Source organism: Hemiscyllium ocellatum, chromosome 24 (genome assembly GCF_020745735.1).
Source record: "Hemiscyllium ocellatum isolate sHemOce1 chromosome 24, sHemOce1.pat.X.cur, whole genome shotgun sequence".
In the NCBI taxonomy this organism is placed as follows: Eukaryota; Metazoa; Chordata; class Chondrichthyes; order Orectolobiformes; family Hemiscylliidae; genus Hemiscyllium; species Hemiscyllium ocellatum.
The window spans coordinates 18,686,042-18,713,884 of NC_083424.1; the positions used below are offsets into that span (position 1 = coordinate 18,686,042).

The window sequence follows — 27,843 nt, forward strand, 5'->3', positions numbered from 1 at the left end:
GTACACCTCCCACCAACCCAACCTCCACTCCCGGCACCTTCCCCTGCAACCGCAAGAAATGCAAAACTTGCGCCCACACCTCCCCACCTTTACTTCCCTCCAAAGCCCCAAGGGATCCTTCTATATCTGCCACATATTCATCTGCACCTCCACACACATCATTTACTGCATCTGCTGTACCCAATGTGGCCTCCTCTATATTGGAGAGACAGGCCGCCTACTTGCGGAACATTTCAGAGAACACCTCTGGGACACCTGGACCAACCAATCCAACCATCCCATGGCTCAACACTTCAACTCCCCCTCCCACTCCACCAAGGACATGCAGGTCCTTGGACACCTCCATCGCCAGACCATAGCAACACGATGGCTCATCGTGGCCTCATCTAGGCCTCATCTTCCGCCTAGGAACCCTCCAACCACAAGGGATGAACTCAGATTTCTCCAGTTTCCTCATTTCCCGTCCCCCCACCTTATCTCAGTCCCAACCCTCAAACTCAGCACCATCTTCTTAACCTGCAATCTTCTTCCTGACCTCTCCACCCCCACCCCCACCCTGGCCTATCACCCTCACCTTATCACCCTCACCTTAACCTCCTTCCACCGCCCCTCCCCCAAGTCCCTCCTCCCTACCTTTTACCTTAGCCTGCTTGGCCCACTTTGCTCATTCCTGAAGAAGGGCTTATGTCCGAAACGTTGATTCTCCTGCTCCTTGGATGCTGCCTGACCTGCTGTGCTTTTCCAGCAACACATTTTCGGCTTTGGTAGCAACACTGTTGACTGAGCTGGCTGACAGATATGGGTATCATGCTGGGCTTTTAAGTACATGGTGAATGAGCATGAGGAAAAATCTCATTGACCTTGTCCTCACTAATCCAGCTGTCGTAGATGCCTTTGTCGGTAACAGTATTGGGAAGGGAGTGACCACTGCACAGATTTGAGAAGAGATTCATCTTCACACTGAGGACAAACTTGACTGCATAAAAGGGACCATGCGAAGATTCAGAAATCTAGCAATTCACAAATGTGCATCCATGAGGCATTGCAGACCACCACTATTTTTAACCATTTGTCATCAACTTCAAATAAAAGAAACAACTCAAGCTCAAAGTGTGGGAGAGCATGCCAAAAGTAGCACCAGGCATACCTGGAAATGACATGTCACATGCTGTTGCTTTATCAGGTTCACCATATGCATGCTGAACAATGGAAACAACATGCTATAGAAAACAGTGATTTTACAAGCAGTAGGTCAAATTAAAGTTTTGTCTAATTGGTCTGGGTAGATAGTGACAAAGCAATAAAATCACTGTGCTAGTAATCCACAAGCCCAGGTCTGGGAATGTGCACTAAATTCTACCATGGCAGCTGGTTGAATTTTTAAATTTGATTAATAATTCTGGAATTGTAAAGCTAATCTCAGTTTCATGGTCACCGCTATTACTTTGTGGTAACCACTCATCTGGTTCACTAATATCCATGAAGGAAGGGAACGTCCCACCTTACCCAATATGACCAACATGTGGCTCTGGACTGACAGGAACATGGTTGATTCTTAAATGCTGTGTCTGAGATGGTTTAGTAAACCACTCTGTTCAAGGGTAGTTGGGATAGAGAACAAATGCTGATTTTGTTAGTAACACTACATCCCATGAAAGAATAAAGGAAAAAGGAAGATGAGATTCCATGAGCAACACCATCCTACTGATGGAAGGGTCCAGCAGATGTGTAAATGACAAGACAAATATCTGCAACAAATTTGAGTATGCTAAGTGAATGATTCATCTTGGTTTGCTCCTGAGATTCCACCATCACAAGTCAATCTTTATTAAATAAATAAATACATTCCATGTCATAACAGCTATGACAAAGACATGGGGTCTGTCATCATATGCCCATAATGCTGATGATTTGTGTTCTGGAAATTGCTGCACATCCAGTCTAGCTGTCTTGTGTTAACTCTTTCACCTACTGATCTGGTACGGCTGTTGGGTCCTTCAGGATCAGTTGTGGAGGCAGGGTCACTGGGGACATTTAAGAGACTCCTGGATATGCATATGGTCACAGAAAGTTGAGGGTCTTTAAAGCATTTAATTTAATTGTGTTGTAAATGCAAAGGTAGATTTGGTTTGGCTATCTATAACATTTGTAATTCCCTTACATGTTGAAGCAATTTTTTAACTCATGCTGGATATCCCAAAAAACATAAAGGCTTAGACAAGTTAGTGGCAAAATGTCACACAGGTAATCGACATTTTCAACAATAGAATCAAACCATCTTTCATTGGTATTTCAATGGTATTACCAGTTTGGAATTTCCCATTATCAAGATTCTGAAATGTCACCATTGACCAGAAACCTAATCACACTAACCACATAAATGCTGTAGCTACAGGGATGTCAAAAAGCTGGGTATTCTGCAGTGAGCATCTTAGCTCCTACTCCATCCAGGGCAAACTTTCACTGCCTTTATTATCAAGAAAATGCACAGGGATGAACTAACCAAGGCTCCTATGACAACACCTTCCGTATGTATGAACTGTATCACCTAGAAGGACAAACATGACAGGTGCACGGAAACCCCACCATTCTAACTTGAAAACTTATTGCACTTCCTTCATCATCAATATCCTGGAATTGATTACTGCCGTGGTGATATTAAATAGTTTCACCACGGGGATCCAAAATGGCGGCGATCTGAGAGGATCGTGCTGCAGAGCTCTGCACCACAGCACAAATGGGACAAGCTTTTAACCTGCTTATCCCAGAATATCGCGATATCCTGGGACTCTAGAAAGGTTGTGGAGTCCCAGGAAGCTGTGAAAAATTAACTTATCCATGTTTCTTGCCATCCAGAGATGCCAAAGAAGCGTTCAAGGCCAGGTGCGCGGTCAGGCCTGCAGGATCCTCAGACTCAGTTACCTACCAGGCCCTGGTGAAGGAGCTTGTGAAATCTTGCGAGATGTTGGGTAAGCAGATAGAGGAGAAGCTGGCCTCGATCTCTATCATGGCTGCAGAAGCATGAATAGCAGCTGGGAGACTTGGGAAAGAGGACGAATGAGATTGAGCACAGAGTCACAACGGTGGAAGCTGAAGCCAGTTCCTCCAAGGATAGGATCTAAGCTCTGGAGATGCAGGTCCATACTTTGCACGACCAAGTGAATGATCTTGAGAACAGGGTCAGAAGAAAAAATATTTGGATCATTGGTCCGTTGGAGGATAAGGAAGGTGAGCGGCCTGTGGAATTTATTGAAGATTGGCTGCCGAAATTCCTTAACATGGAGGCTGGCATGAGAGACTTGAAAATTGAGTGGGCCCACCGGATCATGGCATGGAGATCAGGTTTGCGTCAATGTTCTTGACCTCTCCTAGTGCAGTTCATCACTGCAGAGATAAAGAGAGAATTGTGGAAGCTTCCAGAATCCAGGGGAAAGATCTGAAGGCCCTAATTTATGAGGGCTGTAAGATCTCAATGGTGATGATCCAGAAAAGAAAGTCTTATGACAGTGTCAAGAGAAGACTGAGGGAGTTTGGCATTCAATACTCTCTTAGGTATCTAGCAGTGCTTCAGATCACCTTTGATGGATCCGTACATCTCTTTGACACATCGGAGAAGGCAAGTGACTTTGTAGACAAATTAACCTAAACTGAACTATAGTACGTACAAATAGTAGTGTTGTTTGGGTGTGTCTTTGTTGTTTTTTTGAATAAAACAGAGGAAGATCGGTTGGAGCTTTCTTTCCCTACTTTTTTCTCTACTGGTAATAATTTGGTTTAAACTATGTTTGATGGCAGTTGAGTTGTGTACTTTCAATTTCGAAGTTAAATTATACCAAAGGATGGGTGAGGTATTTACCCCCTTTTTTTGCTTTAAAAATACACTTTTCTCCCAGGAGGAGGGAAAATGGTTGGGATGGCTAGATGCCTACTTATGGGCAGTTTTGAATGGATAGTTGCCCCTTTTGTGCAGGGGTTGAGTTCCTGTATTTAGTGCTGTTGGCGCTTTATATGTTGGTTTGTTTTTTAGTTTTTGTTGTTTTTAATTTTTGATAGTTTTGTAGGTTTGTTAAATGTAATGGTTTTAGTTTATATTGTCTTTATGTTTGATGGATCACATGACACTAAAGCTTAGCGATTTGTGGTTTGAGTTCCTCCTTTCTGGAATTTGAATGGCACTGCAGAAGGTTATGGCGAATGATTTGACTACATGGTGTACCTGGAATATCAAGGGAAGTCGCTTACCAATTAAGAGGAAGAAGGCACTTTTTCGCTCTTAGAAAGGAGAAGGTGGATATTGCTTTATTACAGGACACACACTTGGATGATAGGGAGCATTTGACTGGCAGTAGAATGGCTTTGTTCGGGTTTACTTTACATCATTTAATACCAGAAGTAGGGGAGTGGCTATATTGGTTAGGAAGAATCTCCCATTTAAGTTACTAGAGTGTGTTAAAAACACACAGAGGAGGTTTGTAATTCTTAAAACCTTGATAAATGAGGAAGAATATGGTGTTTTAAATGTTTATTGCCCTCCAGCTCATCCCCTCAAAGTTTTCATAGATGCGTTTTCTGACCTGATCAGTCTCGAGTCTCGGCATATCATTATAGGGGGAGATTTTAACTGTCTCATGGATCTCATAGTAGACAGGTTGCCCAAAGGCCCCTCGATACCCTCTGCACAAACGAAACAATTAGTAGATCTGCATGTGGAGTTAGAGTTGGTGGATGTTGGAGGCATCTCTACCCTACAGGCAGGGATTTTACGTTTTTTTCCAATCCACACAGATGTCACACCAGGATTGATTTTTTTCTGACCCCTGTGGCAATCCTGGTGGCATCTTGTACAATTGGTAATATTACCATCTCTGATCATGCTCCAGTGTACCTTATAGTTAAGATTAAGAATGTTACAGTGGGTCCGAGGTACTGGCGACTGGATCCCTTTATCCTCAAGGATAACAAGTTTATGGACTATTTCTCTCGGGAATTTCGGGTGCTCCTGGACATTAACTAAGGTTCGGTCAGTAGTCCATCTGTCCTTTGGGAAACTGCCAAAGCCTATGCCAGGGGGTTAGTTATTTCCTACTCTGCTAGTAGGAAGCAGCAGAACGGTGAGCAACAATGTCTCCTCGAAGCACAGTTGAAGGCAACCAAGTAGGCTTCCTTTGACAGGCCCTTGTTCATCAAACGACAGAGGATCATGGTGCTGCATCTGTATTGAATTCCGTGCTCACACAGATGGCAAAGAAAGAGCTTACCTTTGCAAAGCAAAGGTTATATGAACATGGTGACAGGCCAGACAAATACTTAGTATATGTCACCAGGAAAAGGAGCGCCCCTCAAGCCATTACGGCGATTAGGGAAGGGTCTAAGATGTGATTCTAAAAAGATTAATGTGGCATTCCAGAGATTTTACTCTAAGTTATATCAATCTGAGGGTTGTGAGGAGGGGTGGACCAAAATGGAATCTATTTTTAAGGATCTGGAGCTCCCGGGCATGACTCCCTGAGCAAGAGTCCTTTCTCAATGCCCTCTTATCAGAGCAAGAGGTGCAGGAAGCTGTGAGGTAGCTTCAGAGTAGAAAAACGCCCAGTCCTGATGGACTTCCCTAGTGAATTTTATAAGGAATTTATAAGCATACTGTCAGGCCCGATGCTCAATATGTTTAAAGACTAATATGGCCATGATTGTCTCCCGCCATTTAGGGCGGTACAGTGGCTCAGTGGTTCCTGCTTCCTGCTACCTCACAGTTTCAATTCCAGTCATGGACGACTGTCTGTGTGGAGTTTGCACATTCTCCCCGTATCTGCATGGGTTTCCTCCGGGTATTCTGATTTCCTCCCACATTCCAAAGATGTGCAGGTCAGGTGAATTGGCTATGCTAATTTGTCCATAGTTGTTAGGCGCATTAGTCAGCGGGGGGGGGGGGGGGGGGGGGGGTAGGTTACTCTTCGGAGGGTCTGTGTGGACTTGTTGGGCCGAAGGGCCTGTTTCTACACTGTAGGGAACTGAATCTATTCTAATCTCTGAGAGAGGCCAATATTTCACTTATTCTTAAAAAAGGGAAGGACCTGGAGGCCTGTGCTCCATACAAGCCTATTTCACTCCTAAAAGTGGACTTTAAAATCCTCCTCTAAGACTCTTGCATTAAGGCTGGAGACTGTGTTAAAGAGGATCAGACAGACTTCATAAAGGGCCACAGATCCTCCAATAATGTTAGGAGGCTGCTTAGTGTAATTCAAGCATGCTGACAACAGTCAATACAGAGATTGGTGATTTCTCTAGCTACAGAGAAGGCATTTGACCGAGTTGAGTGGCCACACCATTTCTATACTCTGGAGTGGTATGTTTTGGGCGAAGTGTATAAGTTGGTTCTCTGCAGTGGTCCTCTTGCTGCAGTCATCAACAATGGGGTATGATCAAGTAATTTTAATGTTCCTAGGGGAAGTCGGCAGGGCTGTCCCCTCTCGTCACTGCCTTTTACGTTGGTGATTGAACCATTGACGAGGGCCATTTGTAGAGATCCTAATATATCAGCTCCAGAAGTGGGGTCAAAATTACAAAAGATTTTGTTGTATGCAGACGATGTCCTAATTTTTTTTTCAAATCCATCAGTTCCAGTGCCTCGCCTGATACAATGCATCTGCAAGTTTGGCGCCGTTTTGGGTAAAAAATTAATTTTGCAAAATCAGAGGCTATGCCTATGGGTGGTCTTACGAAAGATCTTGAGGACGAATATCGATTTCCATTTCGGTTGTCACGGGGTGGGGGGTGGGGGGGGATTGTGTATTTGGGCATATTTATTACTGGATTGGCTGTTCAAAGCCAATTTTGTTCAATTACTTGACAACATTTGATCGTGCTTATTAAGATGAATATTCTCCCCTGTTTGCTGTACTCTATATGGATGCTCCCTCTGATTTTCAATAAGCGAATATTCAGGAGATTAAATGGCTGGTTCAGCTCATTTATTTGGCATCGTAAGCAACCCCTAAACTGCAACTGCCTCACAGATTAGGGGAAGTGGATCTCTCAGACATTAAAAGCTACCAAACAAGCTCACTTTTATCTTACATGAGTGATTGGGCTCTTGGGGAACCCTGTTTCAATATGGTTAGACATCGAAACCTCCCAGCAAGGTGCCTCCTTACTAGCTTGAGAGGATTTTGGGTGTAAGGGTGGAGAAGGACCCCATCTCTCTTCTTCTGGGCCTGCCCAGTGTGTTCCCTGCAGATGTGCATAAGAAAAAACTTTTCAATATTCTCACTTTTTCCGCAAGAAAGAATATCTTGCTAGGTTGTGTATCTGAAAACCTCCCCGGGCCTGTCGGGTTGGTGGAAGGTTGTTATGGAGCATGTTCCCTTGTATTTTCTCAGTATGGTACACCACAAAACTGAGAATTTTTATATGACATCGCAGCCCCTTTTGGAATACCTGGACACAGATTTATCTACCACACTAACAAGGGCTTTTATATAGCAGTAGAGATTGTGTTTTATGAGTCCAGTATCTGGGAAGGAGGAACTGTGAATGTATGAGTGTCTTATTTGGCTGAATTGAGTGTTACTATTCATTAGTTTGTTGGTTATTGTTTATTTAGTTTAATAGTTAGTTGGGTTTTCTTTATTCTGTATTTTTCTATATTGTACATGAGGGTGGGTTTTTTTAACTTTTTGTACTTGTGTTGTTTTGTACTGTTTTGAATTGTATAATATTGTTTTGTATTTGTTGTAATATTAAAAAATATATTTTTTCAGTAAAACTATATTTTTTTAAAAAGGTAATTTCACTACATGACATGCAGTGATTGCAGGAGGCAACTTACCACCTCTCAAATGCAGTTAGGGGGGGCAATACATGCTAAAGTGTCGATATCTGTGAATGAATTGGGAAAAGTTCTATTCCTATGTTCTATCTCCTATTCAACAGCAATAGAGGAGAAAGTATTTGAATTCCAATGAAACAACTTATTTTATTATGAACTTACTCTCCAGGACACAGATTACTATCGCTATAATTAATTATTTACCTACAGAGTTACTGACAAAGTTTGTAGAAGTAAAGTAAAGCTATCAATATTGCACAAGAAAGCAGGGCTTTCAGCCTTTGTTTAGTGTCAAGGTCACTCTAGTTATTAACTTCAAGTATTAACTCTGCGATGGATCACAATGACTAAAGGTCAGCGTTGACATCCTTTTTTGTCTCCCACTCAGTATATTCTGAGGATATATTTGCAGAAAGACCTCTCTCCAGTCTTGAATCTGGGTGCATCAAATATTGAAAAGATTAGATGAGTGAAGGTTTTGTATATCCTACCTTCTTGGTCAAGTACAACATGACTAATCTAGCAGAGGAAAGAGTGAATGAGTTTATATATAGTCCAGTAGAACATCTATCCTATTGCAATCGCAGCCTATTCATTCATTATTAATTTCATGACAGTAATACATTCCTAAATTTTATTGAACTTGCATTTATGTATTACTTTGTGTTTTCCCAGAATATCTCAAAGTGCATGACAATCAATGAAGTACTTGTAAAGCATTCATTGTTGCAATGTAGGAACCGTTGTAATGAAGTGAATCCGTGCAAAGTTTCACAAACTGCAATGAGATGATGATTTGGTGATGTTCATTGAGGTAAATACAACTTTAAGAACTCACCCACCCTGCTTCAGATAGTGCCTCAGGATCTTTTTTATAATGCCTGAGAGAATTGATATTTCATCATATGAACTGAATTCCTTAGGAGCATCTACAATTTTATAATAAAAACTCTAAAGTGGGGCTTAACTCATAATATTCTTACTTAAAGGTGATTGTGCCATCACTGAAGTTGACACCTTAAAATAAAAAAAATGATGAACAGTCTAGGTGGGAACAGCAAGTTAGACACGGATATTATTGTAAATTCACCATAGTTCCAGAGGACTGTGGAGCTGCTCCCGCCTTAGGGATGATTTGGTGGTGAGCTTAACTTGCGAGTCACCATGCCTCAGGTGAAGGCTGAGGATGAGAAGGTGAGACTTTCATTGATAGTTTATGTGAGTGAACACTATTATGACAGAGGTGCCAATATGAGATCGGCCACTTTATATCAAGAAAGATTGATAAAAGCCAATACCCCGTCACTAAATCACCATTTTATTTACTTGTGCACATTACACTGGCTGCAGCAAGCCAGTTTGGAATCTGAACTAAGACAGTCTAATCTTCTGATTCTAATCATCAGCCAGGGCTTTCCTGATTGGTCCAGGTTAACAACCCCAATCAATGATAAGTATATGTTTAAACGGTGTGAAGCTAGAAACAAAGAGCAGGGATAAATGGATGTTTTTCTAGTTGGTGAGCTGTGGCGAGTGGTGTGCCTCACAGATCAGTATTGGGACTGCAATTATTTACGATTTACATGGATGATTTAGAGTTGGGGACCATGTACAATGTGTCAAAGTTTGCAGATGACACTATCATCCATTTTGATCAGAATAACAGCAAAGTGGACTATTATTTAAATGCTGAAAAATGCAGCATGCTGCTGTGCAGAGAGACCTGGTGTCCTTGTGCATGAATCATAAAAAAGTTGGTTTGCAGGTATAACAGGCAATTAAGAAGGCAAATGGAATATTGTCCTTCACTGCTAGAGGGATGGAGTTTAAAAACAAGGAGGTTACACTGCAGCTTTTTCGGGTGATGGTGAGGCCACACATGGAGTACTGTGTACAGTTTTGATCTTCATACTTGAGAAGATGTATTGGCATCGGAGGGGGTGCAGAGGAGGTTCACTAAATTGGAATTGAGAGGGTTAGCTTATGAGGAGAGATTGAGTAGACTGGGACAATATTCATTAGAATTTAGAAGAATGAGGGACAATCTTTGAAAACTACACAAAATTATGAAGGGAATAGATAAGATAGAAGCAGGGAGATTGTTTCCACTAGCAGCTGAAACTAGAACTAAGAGGCATAGCCTCAAACTAAGGGGGAGTAGATTTAGAATTGATTGGAGGAGGAACTTCTTCACCCAAAGGGTTATAAATCTGGAATTCTCTGCCCAGTGAAGCAGTTGAAGCTACCCCGTTGAATGTTTTTAGGCAAAGGTAGATTTTTAAACAGGAAAGAAATTGACGGTTATGATGAGCGAGTTGGGTAAGTGGAGCTGAGTCCATGAAAAGACCAGCTATGACCTTATTGAATGGTGGAGCAGGCTCGATCGGTCAGATGGCATACTCCTGCTCCCATTATTTATGTTATTGTGTTCTAAACTGTGGATCAGAAAAGAGAGGTTTTGGAGTTCAAGAGCAGCAATAGCTAAAAACTGGTACACAAAATAAATTTAAAACACTGTTGGAATGTTTGGTAACTCAGAAGGGTTTGGGAAGTATTGGCCCAAACGGTCAAAACAGTTGTAATGTAAATCCCCTCTGTAACACACTCCAAAGAATTCCCCAGAAAATTGAAGATACCACTGGGTAATTCCTCTACTCTTGGAATCCTCCAAGACTCTCTATTTTAGATCAGAAAACCTGAAAGGTGTCGATGAAATCAAGTAAATAATTATGCAGAAAAAGATAAACTATTTATTGGAGCTGGGAGGTCATGTTGTAGGTGTCCAGGACATTGGTTCAGCCACTTTTGGATGCAATTCTGTTCTCCCTCCTACAGGAAGGATGTTGTGAAACTAGAAAGGGTTCAGAAAAGATTTATGAGAATATTGCCAGGGTTGGAAAGTTTAAGCTATATAGAGAGGCTGGAGCTATTCTCCCTGGACCGTTGGAGGCTGAGGGGTGACCTTATAGAGGAGCATGGATAAGGTAAATAGGTAAGGTCCTTTCCCTGGTTTGGGAGTCCAGAAGTAGAGGGCATGGGTTTAGGGTGAGAGGGGAAAAGGGATCTAAGGGGCAACTTCTTCATGCAGAGTGGTGCGTGTATGGAATGAGCTGCCAGAGGAAGTGGTGGAGACTGGTGCAGTTACAACATTTAAAAGGCATCTGGATGGGTAAATTAATAGGAAGGGTTTGGAGAGATATGGGCCAAATGCTGACTAGATTTATGTAGGATATCTGGTCAGCATGGATGAATTGGATTGAAGGGACTGTTTCATGCTGTATATCTCTATGACTTAATTACATAATCTATTGAACAGACACCATACTTTCTTCTCTCACCCCTAACCTACCTCCTACCCGGGTGCATACACACACATCCTGGCAACCCTTACTGCCACTAGGACCTGACAACACCCTCCACTCAGGATAGAAATCCTCTCCTCATCTGCCTATCCTGATTCACATCCCACCTCACTGATGTTCCATGCACTATGATTATTGTCGGCATTCTGATCACAGCATTGACTTCTGGTTCTGGAAGTTGCTACCTTGCTCAGATTTCAGAGATATGACACCAAAATTGGAGGTGTTGTGGACAGCGAAGAAGGTTATCTCTGATTGCAATGGGATCTTGATCAGATGGGCCAATGGGCTGAGAAGTGGCAGACAAAGTTTAATTCAGATAAATGTGAGGTGCTGCATTTTGGGAAAGCAAATTTTAGCAGGACTTATACACTTAATGGTAAGGTCTTGGGAGTGCTGCTGAACAAAGAGACCTTGGAGTCGTAAGTTGGTAGGATAGTGAAGAAGGCATTTGGTATGCTTTCCTTTATTGGTCAGAGTTTTGAGTACAGGAGTTGGGAGGTCATGTTGCGGCTATACAGGACATAGTTATGCCACTGTTGGAATATTGCTTGCAATTCTGGTCTCCTTCCTATAGCAAAGATGTTGTGAAACTTGAAAGGATTCAGAAAAGATTTACAAGGATGTTGCCAGGATTGGAGGATTTGAACTATAGGGAGAGGTTGAACATGCTGGGGCTGTTTTCCCTGGAGCGTTGGAGGCTGAGGGGTGACCTTATAGAGGTTTATAAAATCATGAGGGGCATGGATAGGATAAACAGACAAAGTCTTTCCCTAGGGTGGGGATTCCAGAACTAGAGGGCATAGGTATAGGGTGACAGGGGAAAGATATAAAAGAGACCTATGGGCAACTTTTTCACACGGAGGCTGATATGTATATGGAATGAGCTGCCAGAGGAATGGTGAAGGCTAGTAGAATTGCAACATTTAAAAGGCATCTGAATGGGTATATGAATAGGAAGGGTTTGGAGGGATACGGTGTGGGTGCTAGCTGGTGGGACGAGATTGTGTTGGGATATCTGGTCAGCATGGACAAGTTGGACCGAAGGGTCTGTTTCCGTACTGTATATCTCTGACTCTATATGCACAGCTGGTAAGAAAATTCAAGGGAACACAACCCAGACCTAAGATGCACCCTCTCTTGCACTCCAGGTAATGTCTCCCACCATCACCGCCACACCACCTGCCCTCCATTTATCTTAAACTCTGCATCATTGAACTGATCCCTTGTCACCTTGCAGTGCTATTCTACTCACTTGCCATCCTACTGACATGGCAACCCACCCCTACCCATCAGACATCCAGCACCTGTAGCCCTATCTTTTTGGTATTCTCCCCATCTGGTACCCTATCCCTGCTTACCAGACATTTTGCCCCCCTTTTCTTCCCCCCTTAAAAGCAAATCTATTTGGTTCTGTACCCTAATCTCTCAGTCATCTTATGTACTTACTATTTGATAGCAGCTGTCAAAGTGGCTGTGATTCTGGACCTTTACATTTTAGAATTCTGGATTTCACTGCTGTGAAATGGAGGCGCGGTTTGCCTTATCCCATCAGCTTGAAACGAAAAAGAGCTGTCAGAAAAGAAGTATGGCTCCCTATTTCTAAAGAAGGCTTGATTGGAACATCCTGTCAGACATGTGGAGCTTTCTCCATCCATAAAAGCAAGGGGCAGAATGGTAATCTTTTTTGAGATTGTCAATCCTCACAAAATCCAACCCATTGTGTTCAGTTTTTGGGCACTATACTTGAGGAAGGGGCTTTTGGCCTTGAATGTTGTATCATTCTATTGAATCTTTGCTGCACAGTGGTTGAAATAGTTAAGTTTTGAGAACTCTTTGGAATACAGTGTGGTCTATGCAATGAATATGTAAGGTGATGCTGAGACAGTGTTTACTGAGATAAGGGAGTTCTAGAATTGTGAAGGGAGGAGTTCAGGGCATAGACTTAAAATTAGAACAAAATCATTTAGGATGATGCTGAAGTACATTTCTTCAAACAAAGCATGTGAAAATCTGGAACACTTTCTGACAAATCATTTATTAAAACTATTGTCAACTGACAATTTTGAAATTGAAAAGGATAATCTTTTGTTGGGCAAAGGTATTAAGGAACCAAGGCAGGTAGATGGAATTAAGATACAGACCAACCAGGATTTTGGGGTGGCACAGTAGCTCAGTGGTTAGCACTGCTGCCTCACAGTGCTCTGGACCTGGGTTTGATTCCAGTCTTGGATTTTACATGTTCTCTCTGTCTCTGCGTGGGTTTCCTTCAGGTGCTCTGGTTTCCTCCCACAGAGGTAAAAACAATGACTGCAGATGCTGGAAACCAGATTCTAGATTAGTGGTGCTAGAAAAACACAGCAGGTCAAGCAGCAACCGAGAAGCAGTAAAATTGACGTTTCGGGCAAAAGCCCTTCATCAGGAATACAGGCAGAGTGCCTGAAGGGTGGAGAGATAGTCCAAAGACATAGATGTTATAAGGATTGGCTATGTTAAATTCCCCATAGTGTCCAGGGATGTCCGGCTAGGTGCATTAGCCATGGGATAGAGTGGGATGGGGGGGAAGTGGGGTTGGGGTCTGAGTGGGTCGCTTCAGAGGGTCAGTGTGAACTTGATGGGCTGAGTGGCCTGCTTCCTCACTGAAGGGATTCTATGATTCAATGAATATTTCAACATAATTACTACACCTTCACTTCAGTAAATTCGAAAATGAAAAATGTACTCTTGGTCCTGTTTGTATTCACCTATTTTACAATTTAGCTTGCCTCGATTCTCCTAATGTTAGAAAGGGGAATTGGCTTCAGAAGCCCATAGTGTTGGGTGCATTAGTCAGAGCTGAAAATGTGTTGCTGTAAAAGCGCAGCAGGTCAGGCAGCATCCAAGGAGCAGGAGAATCGATGTTTCGACCATGAGCCCTTCTTCAGGAATGTAGAGGGAGGAAGAAAGCTTCTTCAAGGAAGGCATCCTTGTAAGAGGATTCGCAGTAGGTTAAAATCTTCTAGGAGAAAGTGAGGACTTGCAGATGTTGGAGATCAGAGCTGAAAATGTGTTGGTGGAAAAGCGCAGCAGGTCAGGCAGCATCCAAGGAGCAGGAGAATCGACATTTTGGGCATGAGCCCTTCTTCAGGAATCTTTGAGGAATCCTGATGAAGGGCTCATGCTCGAAACATCGATTCTCCTGCTCCTTGGATGCTGCCTGACCTGCTCCTGCATTAGTCAGAGAGAAATGGGTCCGGGTGGGTTACTCTTTGGAGGGTCGGTGTGGACTTGTTGAGTTGAGGAGCCTGTTTCCACACTGTAAGGAATCTAATCTAAATTAACATTTTTCCTTTTGCTCACAGTGGTATTCTGTCAGGACTTGGAAATGTTTTATCTCAAATTATGGAGCAACGAGGCAAGGGCCCAAACGTGAAGGCTCTCACCTTTAATGGTCCAGTCAGATTTGGAATATTTGGGTAAGAAGAACTGGTCTACCAATGGTATTTTGTTTTTAATTCTGTATTTAAGTGGAGTAGTTGAATTTGCTGATCAAATAGTGCAATAGTATTACATACCTTTTGTATTTGCCCACTGTGACAGCATGTCACCAGTGCTTTGATAGTTATTCGATGTGAATAAGTGATTATTTTGATTCTGTGACCTGTCTTTGATGCTAATTTATTTGAATAATTTAAGAAATTTGAGGATTAAGATTTTCCTCATTTTATTGTCCATTTTCAGGTAGTTTCGAGGTGACTGTAAGATGAAATAGGTCAGATGGCAGAAAAAATGTTTGTGTTCCAACATGTGCAGCCAATGCTACTGTGAATCAATCATAGTTTAAGTAATATTAAATGAAAACACAACTAAATGACGAGCTTATAGGTAGTAGGAAATGCCTTGAAGTATGTGGAGTTTAATGTGTTATAAAAATTGTATAATTGGTTCTATTCTTTAAATTAACACATTTGTTTCCTATTTCTTGTATTGCACAACTGAGAAATGCATAAGCAGAACTTTCAACACAGAACAGACCATTGGATTCCACCAGTTGATGATGCTTTTTCTCCTGTGTGAGAAAATAGTCTAAACCACATTTGCTTGCTCTCTTCCTATAATCCTTGTCACATTTTCTTCATCAAATTATTTAGTAATGTTGACATAGTTGTTGCTGTAACCATTAAACCTGGAAGTGAATTCTACAGCTCCTCTTGCTTTATTCTATATTTTTTGCTTTTAATTTTGCACTCATCATCTCTCATTATAGACCCCTTAATTATTGGAAATAATCTGCCATTTTATGCCCTGTTACACATTGTTCCAAGTGCGTTTCTTTCAATTTAATACATTAATCACCAGTGATTAGAGAACTCAGAGTTTACTCACACCTGTGCTATTAATAGATAAAAAAGGAAGATTAATATGATTTGTGCAGAGAGGCCAGGCTAATCAGGTGTTATAAGCTACTGTCCAATATATCACACTGTTCCTCCTTACCAACAACTTATGCTCTTGTGAAAACATATCCAAAACAACATGCATGTCACACAAAGCCATGTAATAACCATCACCAGCAAGAGAGAATCTAACCATAATCCTTTGGCGTTGAATCGTATTACCATTGATTATCCTTTAATATTCTGGGTTTACCATTGACCAGAAATAGAATTAAACCAGACATGTAAATAATGTTGCAACGACAACAGATCTGAGGCTGGGAATTCTCATCTGTCTTCTGAAGTAGTGAAATCTTGGCATTTGATGTATATTTATTATTTATGTCTTATCTTACACTGGATGTTGTTTTGGCATCTAAATGTGCCCAGATCAGGGAGTCCTACCCATTTTCCTAGTGAGACATATTGATTCTGGGAATCCAAGATGGAGGACGGGAAAAAATTGTGGTTATAAGAACTGCACCTGTTTTGAAGTATTTTAGGCATTGGAGGTGATTTCCTCGAATTCCAGGACCAGCAATTACTGTTTTATATATTGTTGCATTGTTTTGGAACTTTGGGGAACAAAAGATCAAAACAATAGCACTTTAAAAAGGAGGAAGACAGACAAAGGCAGTGGCCACATGGTCAGAGAAAGAAACCTATTCTGCTGTCTGACACAGCAGTGAATCTGCCCAGTTACTGCCTTAGCTATTTGAATTCAAGTGTCTCAGAGTGCATCCACGAAAAATGAACAAACACTGAAATTCACAGCTGACCTTGGAGGAACCTTGTGGGAGAGCTCACAGCACAGGAACTGATAAGTGTGCAGCGTTTGAGAGTAGCCTTGCTGTAATTCTACAATTGTGAGTACAATGAGTTCTTTCTTGATTACATGTTTTACTGAGATCTGTCTCATGATTAAAGTTTAAAAATATAAGCCATAAGTATTAAGTTAGCTTGGAGCAGTTTATTTTTAGAGCAATAAGATGGGGATATTTTCTGGGTCTGTAGATTGTGAAGGAGCAAAGATGGCCATTAGTAGAGTGATGTAATCTTCCTGTCGGATGTGTAAGTTTAGGGAGAGTTTCCATGTTACTGATGATTATGTTTGCAGGAAGTATCTTTGATTGCGAGTCCTATCAGATTGCATGGATCATTTGGAGCTTCAGTTGGTTGCAAGTAGGAATTGCTAGAAGGTACGTTGGATGGCAGTTATACGAAGAGAGAAAAGCTGCAGATACAGTCAGGTAGATGGATTAACTCTAGGCCCATATTACAGAGGAGGAAGTCTTGAAACACAAAAAAGTGGATAAATCCTCAGGACCTGATCAGGTGTACCCTAGAACTCTGTGGGAAGCTAGGGTAGTGATTGATGGGTTCCTTGCTGAAATTTTTGTAATTTTGATAGTCACAGGTGAGGTGCAGGAGGACTGGAGGTTGGCTAATGTGGTGCCACTAATTTTAAGAAAGGTGGTAAGGACAAGCCAAGGAACTATAGACCAGTGAGCCTGAAGTTGGTGGTGGGCAAGTTGTTGGAGGAAATCCTGAGGGGGAGGGTGTACATGTATTTGGAAAGGCAAGAACTGATTAGGGATAGTCAACATGGCTTCGTGCATGGGAAATCATGTCTCACAAACTTGACTGAGTTTTTGGAAGAAGGAACAAAGAGGATTGATGAGGGCAGAGTGTGGACGTGATCTATATGGACTTCAGTATGGCATTCGACTAGGTTTCCCATAGGATTCTGGTTTGCAAGGTTAGATCTCATGGAATACAGGGCATCTAACCATTTGGATAATGAACTGGCTCAAAGGTAGAAAACAGAGGGTAATAGTGGAGGGTTGTTTTTCAGGCTGGAGGCCTTGGACCAGTCAAGTGCCACAAGGATTGGTGTTGGCTCTACAACTTTTCATCATTTATATCAATGATTTGGATGTGAGCATAAGTGGTATAGTTAGTCAGTTTGCAGATGACACCAAAATTGGAGGTGTAGTGGACAGCGAAGAGGGTTACCTCAGATTACAGTGGGATCTTGATCAGATGGGCCAATGGGTTGAGGAGTGGCAGACGGAGTTTAATTTAGATAAATGTGAAGTACTGCATTTTGGGAACAAAGACACCTTGGAGTGTAGGTTCATAGCTCCTTGCAAGTAGAGTCGCAAGTAGATAGGATAGTGAAGAAAGTGTTTGGTATGCTTTCCTTTATTAGTTAGAGTATTGAGTACAGAAGTTGGAAGGTCATGTTGCACCTGTACAGGACATTGGCTAGGCCACATTTGGAATATTGCTTGCAATTCTGGTCTCCCTTCTGTTGGAAAGATGTTGCGAAACCCGCAAGGGTTCAGAAAAGATTTACAAGGATGTTGCCAAAATTGGAAGATTTGAGCTATAGGGAGAGATTAAATAGGCCAGGGCTGTTTTCCCTGGAGCGTCGGAGGCTGAGGGGTGACCTGATAGAGGAGTATAAAATCATGAGGGGTAAATATACAAGGCCTTTTCCCTGGGTGGGAGAGTCCAGAACTAGAGAGCGTAGGTTAAGGGTGGGAGAGGCAAAACTTCAAAGGGACCAAAGGGCAACTTTCTCACACAGAGGGTGATGCGTATATGGAATGAGCTGCCAATATGTAACCCCAACAGCATCAGCTTTTATTTTCTGCAATAAACTTTGTGACACCTTATCATAAGAACATAACAATGAGAAACAGAAGTTGGCAATTCATGGCCCTTCCATGTTTCACCGTTCATAGCTGACCTCATCTCAACCTTAACACCACTTTCCTACCTTGTTTCTATAACCCTTCAATCCTTCAGTAAGGAAAAATCTGTCAATCTCCTCATTAAATTTGCTCAGTGTACAAACATCTACCACACCTTTGGGGTAATGAGTTACACAAATTCATGATGCTTTGATGTAATTTCTTCTCATTTCCATTTTAAACATGATATCCTTTATCCCAAAACTATGACTTCTTGTTCCAGATTGCCCCACATGAGGAAACAACCTTTCTATGTCTACTTGGTCAATGCTTTTTAGCATCTTATATACCTCACGTAAATCTCATCTCATTCTCCTAATCTCCAGAGAGTATAGGTCTATACGGTATTTGGAAATCAAAGTATAATATATCCACTGTTCCCCTTTATTTACAGTACATGATTCTTCAGGGAAGTCCAATGAATTTGTTAAACATGATTCTCAAGAACACTTACCTCCATTAGCAATAGCACAATTCCAGTGGGAATCAGTTCGCGTGCTTCGTTCTGTGCATGTGCTTCAATGTCCATGCTGTTCTGAGGTTACATAGAACATAGAAAAATACAACGCAGTACAGGCCCTTCGGCCCTCAATGTTGCGCCGATCCAAGCCCACCTAACCTGCACTAGCCCACTTTCCTCCATATGCCTATCCAATGCCCGTTTAAATGCCGATAAAGAGGGAGAGTCCACCACTGCTACTGGCAGGGGATTCCATGAACTCACGACTCGCTGACTAAAGAATCTACCCCTAACGTCTGTCCTATATCTACCACCCCTTAATTTAAAGCTTTGCCCCCTCGCAATATCTGACTCCATCGTGGAAAAAGGTTCTCATGGTCAACCCTATCTAAACCCCTAATCATCTTGTACACCTCTATTAAGTCACCCCTAAACCTTCTTTTCTCCAATGAGAACAGCCACAAGTGCCTCAGCCTTTCCTCAGTGGCTCATTTGTCTGAAAATAGTTTTCAAAATCTGATGGAGAAGTAGAGATGTTGATCTTCCTCCAGCGAAGGGTGGCACAGTTGTCCAGTGGTTAGCACTGTTGCCTCACAGTGCCAGTTCTATTTTACCACCAGGTGTCCTTCTGGGCAGAATTTGCATGTTCTCCCCGTGTCTGCGTGGGTTTCCTCCTGCAGTCCAAAGAAGTGCAGGTTGGGTGGATTAGCCATGCTAAATTGCCCAAAGCATCCAAAGGATATGCAGTCTATGTGGGTTAGCCATTGGAAATGCAGGGTGACAGGGATAAGGTTCAAGGTTTGTGCGAAGATTTGTAGCTCGGGTGCTCGTTGTTGTGGTTCTGTTCGCCGAGCTGGAAGTTTTTGTTGCAAACGTTTCGTCCCCTGGCTAGGAGACATCATCAGTGCTCTGGAGCCTCCTGCGAAGCGCTTCTTTGATGTTTCTTCCGGTATTTATAGTGGTCTGTCCTTGCCGCTTCTGGGTGTCAGTTTCAGCTGTCCGCTGTAGTGGTTGGTATATTGGGTCCAGGTCGATGTGTTTGTTGATGGAGTCTGTGGATGAATGCCATGCCTCTAGGAATTCCCTGGCTGTTCTCTGTCTGGGTCAGATATGTCAATGACACGTTTGTAATCATCAAAAACACGGAAATAGAAAAAACACACCGGATCATCAACGCCACACTCACAGGAATCCGATTCACGAGAGAAGAAGAAAAGGATAGCCAACTCCCATTCCTAGACGTGATAGTACAGAGAACACCGACAGAGAATTCACCACAAGGGTACACAGGAAAACAACACACACAGACCAAGTCCTAAACTATGAAAGTAACCACCCCAACACACACAAACGAAGCTGCATCAGGACACTATTCAAAAGAGCTACAACACACTGCAGTACACCAGAACTGCGAAAAGAGGAAGAGGAACACCTATACTAGGTATTCGCCAAAAACGGATACCCGCGCAACTTTATCAACAGGTGCCTAAGAGATAGACCACGGAACGAGGACATGCCACAACCAAAAGGACTAGCCACACTACCATACATCAGGAGCATTTCAGAACTGACAGCCAGACTACTGCGACCCTTAGGACTCATAACGGCACACAAACCAACAGCCACGCTCAGACAACAACTTACTAGAACAAAGAAGCCAATACCTAACATGAGCAAAACTAATGTAGTTTACAAAATACCATGCAAGGACTGCACAAAACACTATATAGGACAAACAGGAAGACAGCTAACAATCCGCATACATGAACATCAACTAGCCATGAAACGACACGACCAGCTATCCCTAGTAGCCACACACTCAGACAACAAGCAACATGAATTCGACTGGGTAAACACTACTATCATAGGGCGAGCCAGATAGAGAACAGCCAGGGAATTCCTAGAGGCATGGCATTCATCCACAGACTCCATAAACAAACACATCGACCTGGACCCAATATACCAACCACTACAGCGGACAGCTGAAACTGACACCCGGAAGCAGCAAGGACAGACCACTATAAATACCGGAAGAAACATCAAAGAAGCGCTTCGCAGGAGGCTCCAGAGCACTGATGATGTCTCCTAGCCAGGGGACGAAACGTTTGCAACAAAAACTTCCAGCTTGGCGAACAGAACCACAACAGGGATAAGGTTGGGGGTGGGGCGTGGGTGGGATGCTCTTCGGGGGGTTGGTGTGAACACAATGGGCTGAATGGCCTACGCCCACACTATAGAATCACTCTATGATTGGTGAGGAAGTTAAATTTGAGGAACTTGCTGAGTGAGCCCAGAACCAAGGCCAGCACTTTAACCAAAGACTGGAGGATAGCAAATGCTGTTGCCTTATTTAAGAAGGGGAGTCCAGACAACCCTGGTAATTATAGGGCAGTGAGCCTTACTTTGATTGTAAGGAAGGTGTTGGAAAAGGTTACAAGAGATAGGATTTATAATCTTCTAAAAAGGAATAATTTGATTACGGATAGTCAGCATGGTTTTGTGAAGGGTAGGCTGTGCCTCACTAACCTTATTGAGTTATTTGAGAAGGTGACAAACAAGTGGATATAGGTAAAGCGGTTGATGTGGTGTATATGGACTTCAGTAAGTCGTTTGATAAGTTTCCACACGATAGGCTATTGCACAAAATACAGAGTATTGGGAGTGAAGGTGATTTGGCAGTTTGGATCAGAAATTGGCTAGCTGAAAGAAGACAGAGGTTGATGGGAAATGTTCATCCAGGAGCTCAGTTACCAGTGATGTGCTGCAAGGATCTGTTTTGGGGCCACTGCTGTTTGTCATTTTTATAAATGATCTGGATGTGGACGTAGAATAGGGAGGGTAATCTAGAATCCTTGGTTGCTGCCTGACCTGCTGTGCTTTTCCACCACCACACTCTCGACCCTGATCTCCAGCATCTGCAGTCCTCACTTTCACCTAATCCAAAATTTAAGGTAACTGAAGGCCTGGCTATCAACATTGGGGTGATGGAAATCAGGAACACGAAAGAGGCCTGATTAGTACATTCCAGGGACAGGATGAGAGTTATCGAGATAAGGGGGGGTGCAAAGGGACTGAGATGAGAGAAGAAAATTTTAAATTAGAGACACATTGCTGGACCAGGAGCCAATGTAGGAGACATGAGTGAACAGAACTTGTTGAGAATTAGAAAACATGCAATATTTTGGATGACTGTGATTTTACAGAGGAGTGGCAGTCATGTTAAGGCAGCGTTGGGATAATCAATTGTGGAAATGACAAAGAGATGGCTAATGATTTAAATCAGCTGAGGCCAGGATGGAGGAGTGCAATGTAAGGGAGGGGAAGATGAGCTGCTGTGACTGATACATCACTGGCAAGAAGCATGTGCGAGATTAACTGCATAACACTCACAGGTATTGGAGTGGGCTGAATTGGAACTTGGGGAAAGCGAGTGAGATAGGGAACAGCAGAAAGGTATTTAGGAAAGGATGATGAAAACTGTTTGCAAACACTATGATAAAATAACAAATAGGCTTAAAACTTGAACAGGTCTCATAACCATGTGATCACTGTGCCCCATCAAACTGTCCAAAGCTCAGAAACCTAGTGGGTGACAGCATGGACCAAATTTTTCCAACTCCATCCGACAGTCATTATAAACAATGGGAAGAGTATATGTTAATATTATAACACATACCTTCAAGTGCTGCCTCGTTAAACCCAGTGCAACAGGAAACAGAAATATTTTACAAATTGTAGAATTCAGGAAACTCTTAAATTCACATAATTTGAATAGGAAGGGTGAGGAGAAGGGCAAGCTGTGTTTGTCAGGGTTACCTGATAATAACAAGCTCTCGCCATGAAAGCACACAGCTTCCAGCAATGCAAGGCCGTTTCCTTTGTTGGAAGGCAAAAGAAAATACACCACAACATATCCCTCCCTGATTGTGTTCTGAACTTACACACATCCTTATGACTGAAGCAGTAGGGAGGTACAAAGAAACAAAAAATACAACAGCCTCATCCAAGTCTTAATATTATGGGCAAAATCTCAGGGTAGTGCAGTACCTGTGGTGCACTAAGTCTGGCCAAATCTTGCTGTTAGTCCGACTATATGCAAAATGTCAATTGAAAAGTTTTAGGCTTGTGACTCTGTTATCATACAATAAAGGAGAAGACCATTCAGTCCACTGTGCTTATGTTGACTCTGTAAAAGAACTGTCCAGTTAGTCGCATTCCCTAGTTCCTTCCCCACAGCCCTGTCAGGTTTCCCCTCTGCATTCCCGTTTTGGAAGCTACATTAGTTTGGCTCTCCTGAGTAGAGTCTACTAAGCCCACCATCTCTCCAAATTTTTTTTTGTTGTTTCATTCATAGGATGTGGACATCATTGGCTAGGCCAGCACTTATTACCCATCCCGAACTGGCCATAGGACAGGTAAGGGTCAACCACATTGCTGAGGATTTGGAGTCACACGTAGGCCAGACCTAATAAAATGAGCAGATTAGAGTGGTGCTGGAAATGCACAGCAAGTCAGGCAGCATCCGAGGAACAGGAAAATCAACGTTTTCGGCAGGAGCCCTTCCTGATGAAGGGTTCCTGCCTGAAACGTCGACCCTCCCGATCCTCGGACGCTGCCCGACCCGCTGTTCATTTTGACTCTAATCTCCAGCATCTGCAATCCTCCCTTTCACCAAGATGAGCAGATTGCCGTCCCTGAAGGACATTACTGAACTAGATGAGTTTTGAACAACAATTGATGGGAGGGGTACTTAATTGGCATTTGACTAGCTTTTCAACTCCATATTTTGAATTCAAATTTATATGCTGATCCGGTTCCGTTTCTGATCGCAATGATGATATTGGGGCAATGGCTATGCCATTGAATGTCAATGGGAAATGGTTAGAATCTCCATTTTGAAGATGTTATTGTCTGGCACTTTTGAGGGGTGATTATTAACCATTTGTCAACTTGCCAATTTGTCTGGCTGCACACAGACCTGGGCTGTTTCAGTATCTGAGGAGAACCTAGGGGTCGAGGTACATTGTCCCTTGAAAGTGGCATCACAGGTAGACAGAGTTGTGAAGGAGACATCTGGCATGCTTACCTTCATTATCACAGCATTGAGTACAGGCGTTGGGACGTCGTGGAGTATTGCATACAATCCTGGTTGCCCTACACAGGAAGGATGACATTAAACTTGAAAGGATGCAAAAATGATTCACACGGATTTTGCAGAGACTGGAGAGTTTGAGTTATAATGAGGCTGGGACGTTTTCCCCTGAGGTGTAGGAGACAGAGGGATGACAGTATAGAGGGACACAGATAAGGCAAATTGCAAAGGTCATTTCCCCGGGATAGGGGAGTCCAAAACTAGAGGATTTAGTTTTAAGGTGAGAGGGGAAACGTTTAGATGAGACTTAAGGGGCAACTGTCACCCAGAGGGTGGTGTGTTTATGGAACAATCTGCCAGAGGAAGTGGTATACGTTGGTACAATTATTACATTTAAAATACATTCGGACAGGTACAAGGTTTAGAGGGACATGGACCAAATGGGACTCGTTCAGTTTAGGAAACCTGGTCATCATGGACAAGTTGAGCCTAAGGGTCTGTCTTAGGGCTGTATGACTCTATGATTCAAGAATGGATTTGAAGCTTGTGCAGTCAGCAGCAAAGGTATCCAACATTGGGTTTTGTTCCATTTCCAACACTGGCAGTACTTTTCTCAGGTGACAATTTTTTTTGCTGGTTAACGGTTGTACTATACAGGGTTTGGAACTAATGCAGAACAACGGCACAGATCAGCCATGATTAAACTAATAGGCTCCAGGGACTCTACTGAACTAAATATGCTTCACATTTTTTTGCCATTCAGACACAGTACAAAATTTAGGTGACACATGTTTAAGCCATGAGGAGTTGGAGGTTTGGAGCAAAATCGCCCTACTATAGAAAACATATCACTAAACTAGAAAGAGAAGATTTACTAGGATGCTACAGTTTGAGTTACAAGGAGAGGCTGGATACGCTGGGACTTTTATCGCTGGAGCATAGGATACTGAAGGGTGACCTTATACAGGTCTGTAAAATCATGAGAGCCATAGATAAGATAGATAGCTTAGCTGACAGGATAGGGGAGTCTAAGATTGGAGGACATACAGTCCAGAGGGACACTCTTTTCCACACAGAGGGTGGTGAGTGTCTGGAATGGGCTGCCAGAGGTAATGGTGGAAGCAAGTGCACTTTCATCATTTAAGAAACATTTAGACAGGTACGTGGCTAAGATAGATATCATAGGATATGGACCAAATGCAGGAAATGGCACTAGTTTAAATTGTGAAAACTGGACGGCAAAGGCAAGTTGGGCCGAAAGGCCTGTTTTCATGCTGTAGACCTCTATGACACTAAGGTGGCTTATTGGATCCAATATGCGATCAGAAATTCAGCCACAGTGTGCAGTCCTGTCCTCATATATACACTTCCACTTCTAATAGCAACCACAAACATTTGAATGAGAAGTAGGAGTGGGCTATCTGACCCCGTGAACTGCTCAACCAATCAATACAATGATAATTAATTGCGCTGCAACTTCAAATACATATTTCCACCAAACCCCGATAATCTTTCACCTCCTTGCTTACCGAGAGATTATCTACATCTGTCATTAAATAATCCAACACATGGCTTTTGAGAAATATAGCTCTAAAGATTCGCAATTCTCAGTAGAAAAATTACCTAGTCGCTGTCTTAAATTCCCATTTTTTTTACACGGTGAGTCCTAGTTATAGATTCTCCCACAAGTGGAAACATCCCGTGCTTACCGAACCTGCCAAAACACCCACCCCTACCAAAGATTTTATGTTTCAAATAAATTGTCACTTTTTTTTAAAAATACAAGTGGATACAAGTCTAGCCTATCCAAATTTCCTTATAAGATAGCCTGTCCATTCCAGATATAAACCTTCTCTGAATTGTTCTCAATGTATTTACATCCTTCTCTAAACAGGAGAACAGTACTTTCTTTAATTCATTTGTGGGTTGTGGGCATCATTGGCTGGGCCAGTATTCATTGCCTGACCCTAGTTGCCCTAGTTACTGTGCACAGCACTTCAGATGCAATCTCACCAAGACCCTCAATAACTGAAGCACAACCTCCCTACATTTATGTTCAATAAACATTAAAAACTACAAATGGAAACCTCCTGTGAACATCAGAACTGCAGGGGTTTCAATAGAGAACATCTGTACTTATACTTTATCAAGTGTACATGGGAAGTTTTATTGCGAATGAGGAATTAATTGTCAAAAAAAGATATCAACTTGCATTCATATGATGTCCTTAATGTAGTTAAATTTTCATTGAACTTCATATATGCGATTATCAAACAAACTTCGAAGTCAAGCCTGATAGAGAAAAATGAGTTCCAGTTGATAAAGGGTTGTCAAAGCTGTAAGCTTTAAGCAACAGATAGATGCAGAGAGATTTAGGGAGCTAATACATAATTTAGCGCCCATACAGTTAAAGGCACAACAACCAACAGTGGAGCAATGAAAACTGGAGATGCATAAATAGCCAGAACTCAATCATGTAACTCCAGACCCATCAGACACAGGGAGATGGCTAATGCCTTCAGTACAGCAAGAGATGGGCAATAAATAATATCTTGCCAGTTTTATCTACAAGAAGGCTGATCAATTCTAAGGTTTACCACCTCAAAAGTATAGCCTATTCTCATTGTAATACTAATGACCAATTCGGAGAAAAGGATTTTGTGCCATTCTGCGCATTCGCCGATGTCTGCACCGCCATGCACATGCTTGGTGTCAGTGTTGGTCTTCACACCTTTGTGTGCTTGTGCTGATGTCCACGCCAAAGTCTTCATTGAAAGGTGTGGTGCTGGAGAAGCATGGCAGTTCAGGCAGCATCTGAAGAGCAGGAGAGTTAACGTATTGGACATCAGGAATGATGAAGAGCTTATGCCTGAAACGTCGACTCTCCTGCTCCTTGGATGCTACCTGACCTGCTGTGCTTCTCCAGCACCACACTTTTTGATTCTTAACTCCAGCCCTCCACGCCAAAATCTCTGCACCATTCTGCGCATGAGCAGTGTCAGCGTTGGTCTTTGTGCCATTCTGCACATGCGCCAATGTCAGCTGCCTATAGAGCAGCTTTCTGTGACAGGTACAGTACAGAGAGTAGCTTTCTTACTTTTTTTTAATGTACTGTGTTAAATTTACTTCAGTTTTGTTTATAAATATGATTTCAACCTTCATTCAGGCTGTGCTATACTTTGTGTTAGACGACTGGGTGATTCTTGAGTGATCGTGAGTGATTATTTTAAGCTGGCCTGCCCCAACCCCACTTTTCCCATTGATCCCTTTATTTCTATGAAGTGATTTTCTATTAAGCATGGTTTTGCTGGAACGCAACTATGGCATTATAGGAGAACTAACCTGTACTTGCCAGCCAGCTTCTTCCACTGTGCCACAGGAAGAACCAAAGACTGGACTGCAAAAAAGGTGGAGAAATAAAGGAGCACTTTCATTCACCAACTCCCTCATTCACCAAACTTTCAGCTTCATACTCAGTCCAAGTTACATTCTATGTTAAGCTGTACTTGGACTGCTTAATTTCTAATCCTGAAATGCTGTGCAGAGCTGTTCAACAGACACCAGTTTAAACTAGGTAGGAGCAAATTACTGCAGATGCTGGAGTCTGTACTGAAAACAATAAATGCTGTAGATCACAATAGGTTAGTTAACATTCACGGAGAGACAGAAAGCTAATCTTTTGAGTCTAGATGACTCATCATCAGAGCTAGGTAAAAACAATGACTGCAGATGCTGGAAACCTGATTCTGGATTAGTAGTGCTGGAAAAGCACAGCAGTTCAGGCAGCATCCGAGGACCAGTAAAATCAATGTTTTGGGCAAAAGCATCAGAGCTGAAGTGAAGTGTGGATGGGGTAGCATTTATGCTATAGTTGCGATAGGGAGAGGGTTGGGGGTGCATGGCTGTGGTGGGGTATAGAGTGCTGGTGGA

The 27,843-nt window shown here is 42.4% G+C and overlaps 1 protein-coding gene across 1 annotated transcript in view; it reads left to right on the plus strand.

Annotated features, from left to right (window-relative positions):
- Positions 1 to 27,843, plus strand: part of pxmp2 (peroxisomal membrane protein 2) — a 49,569-nt gene that overhangs the window by 3,354 nt on the left and 18,372 nt on the right. The window contains exon 2 of the mRNA XM_060843944.1: positions 14,529 to 14,642. Within this exon, the coding sequence (XP_060699927.1) occupies positions 14,529 to 14,642 (114 nt within the window). The remainder of the gene's footprint in view (positions 1 to 14,528; positions 14,643 to 27,843) is intronic.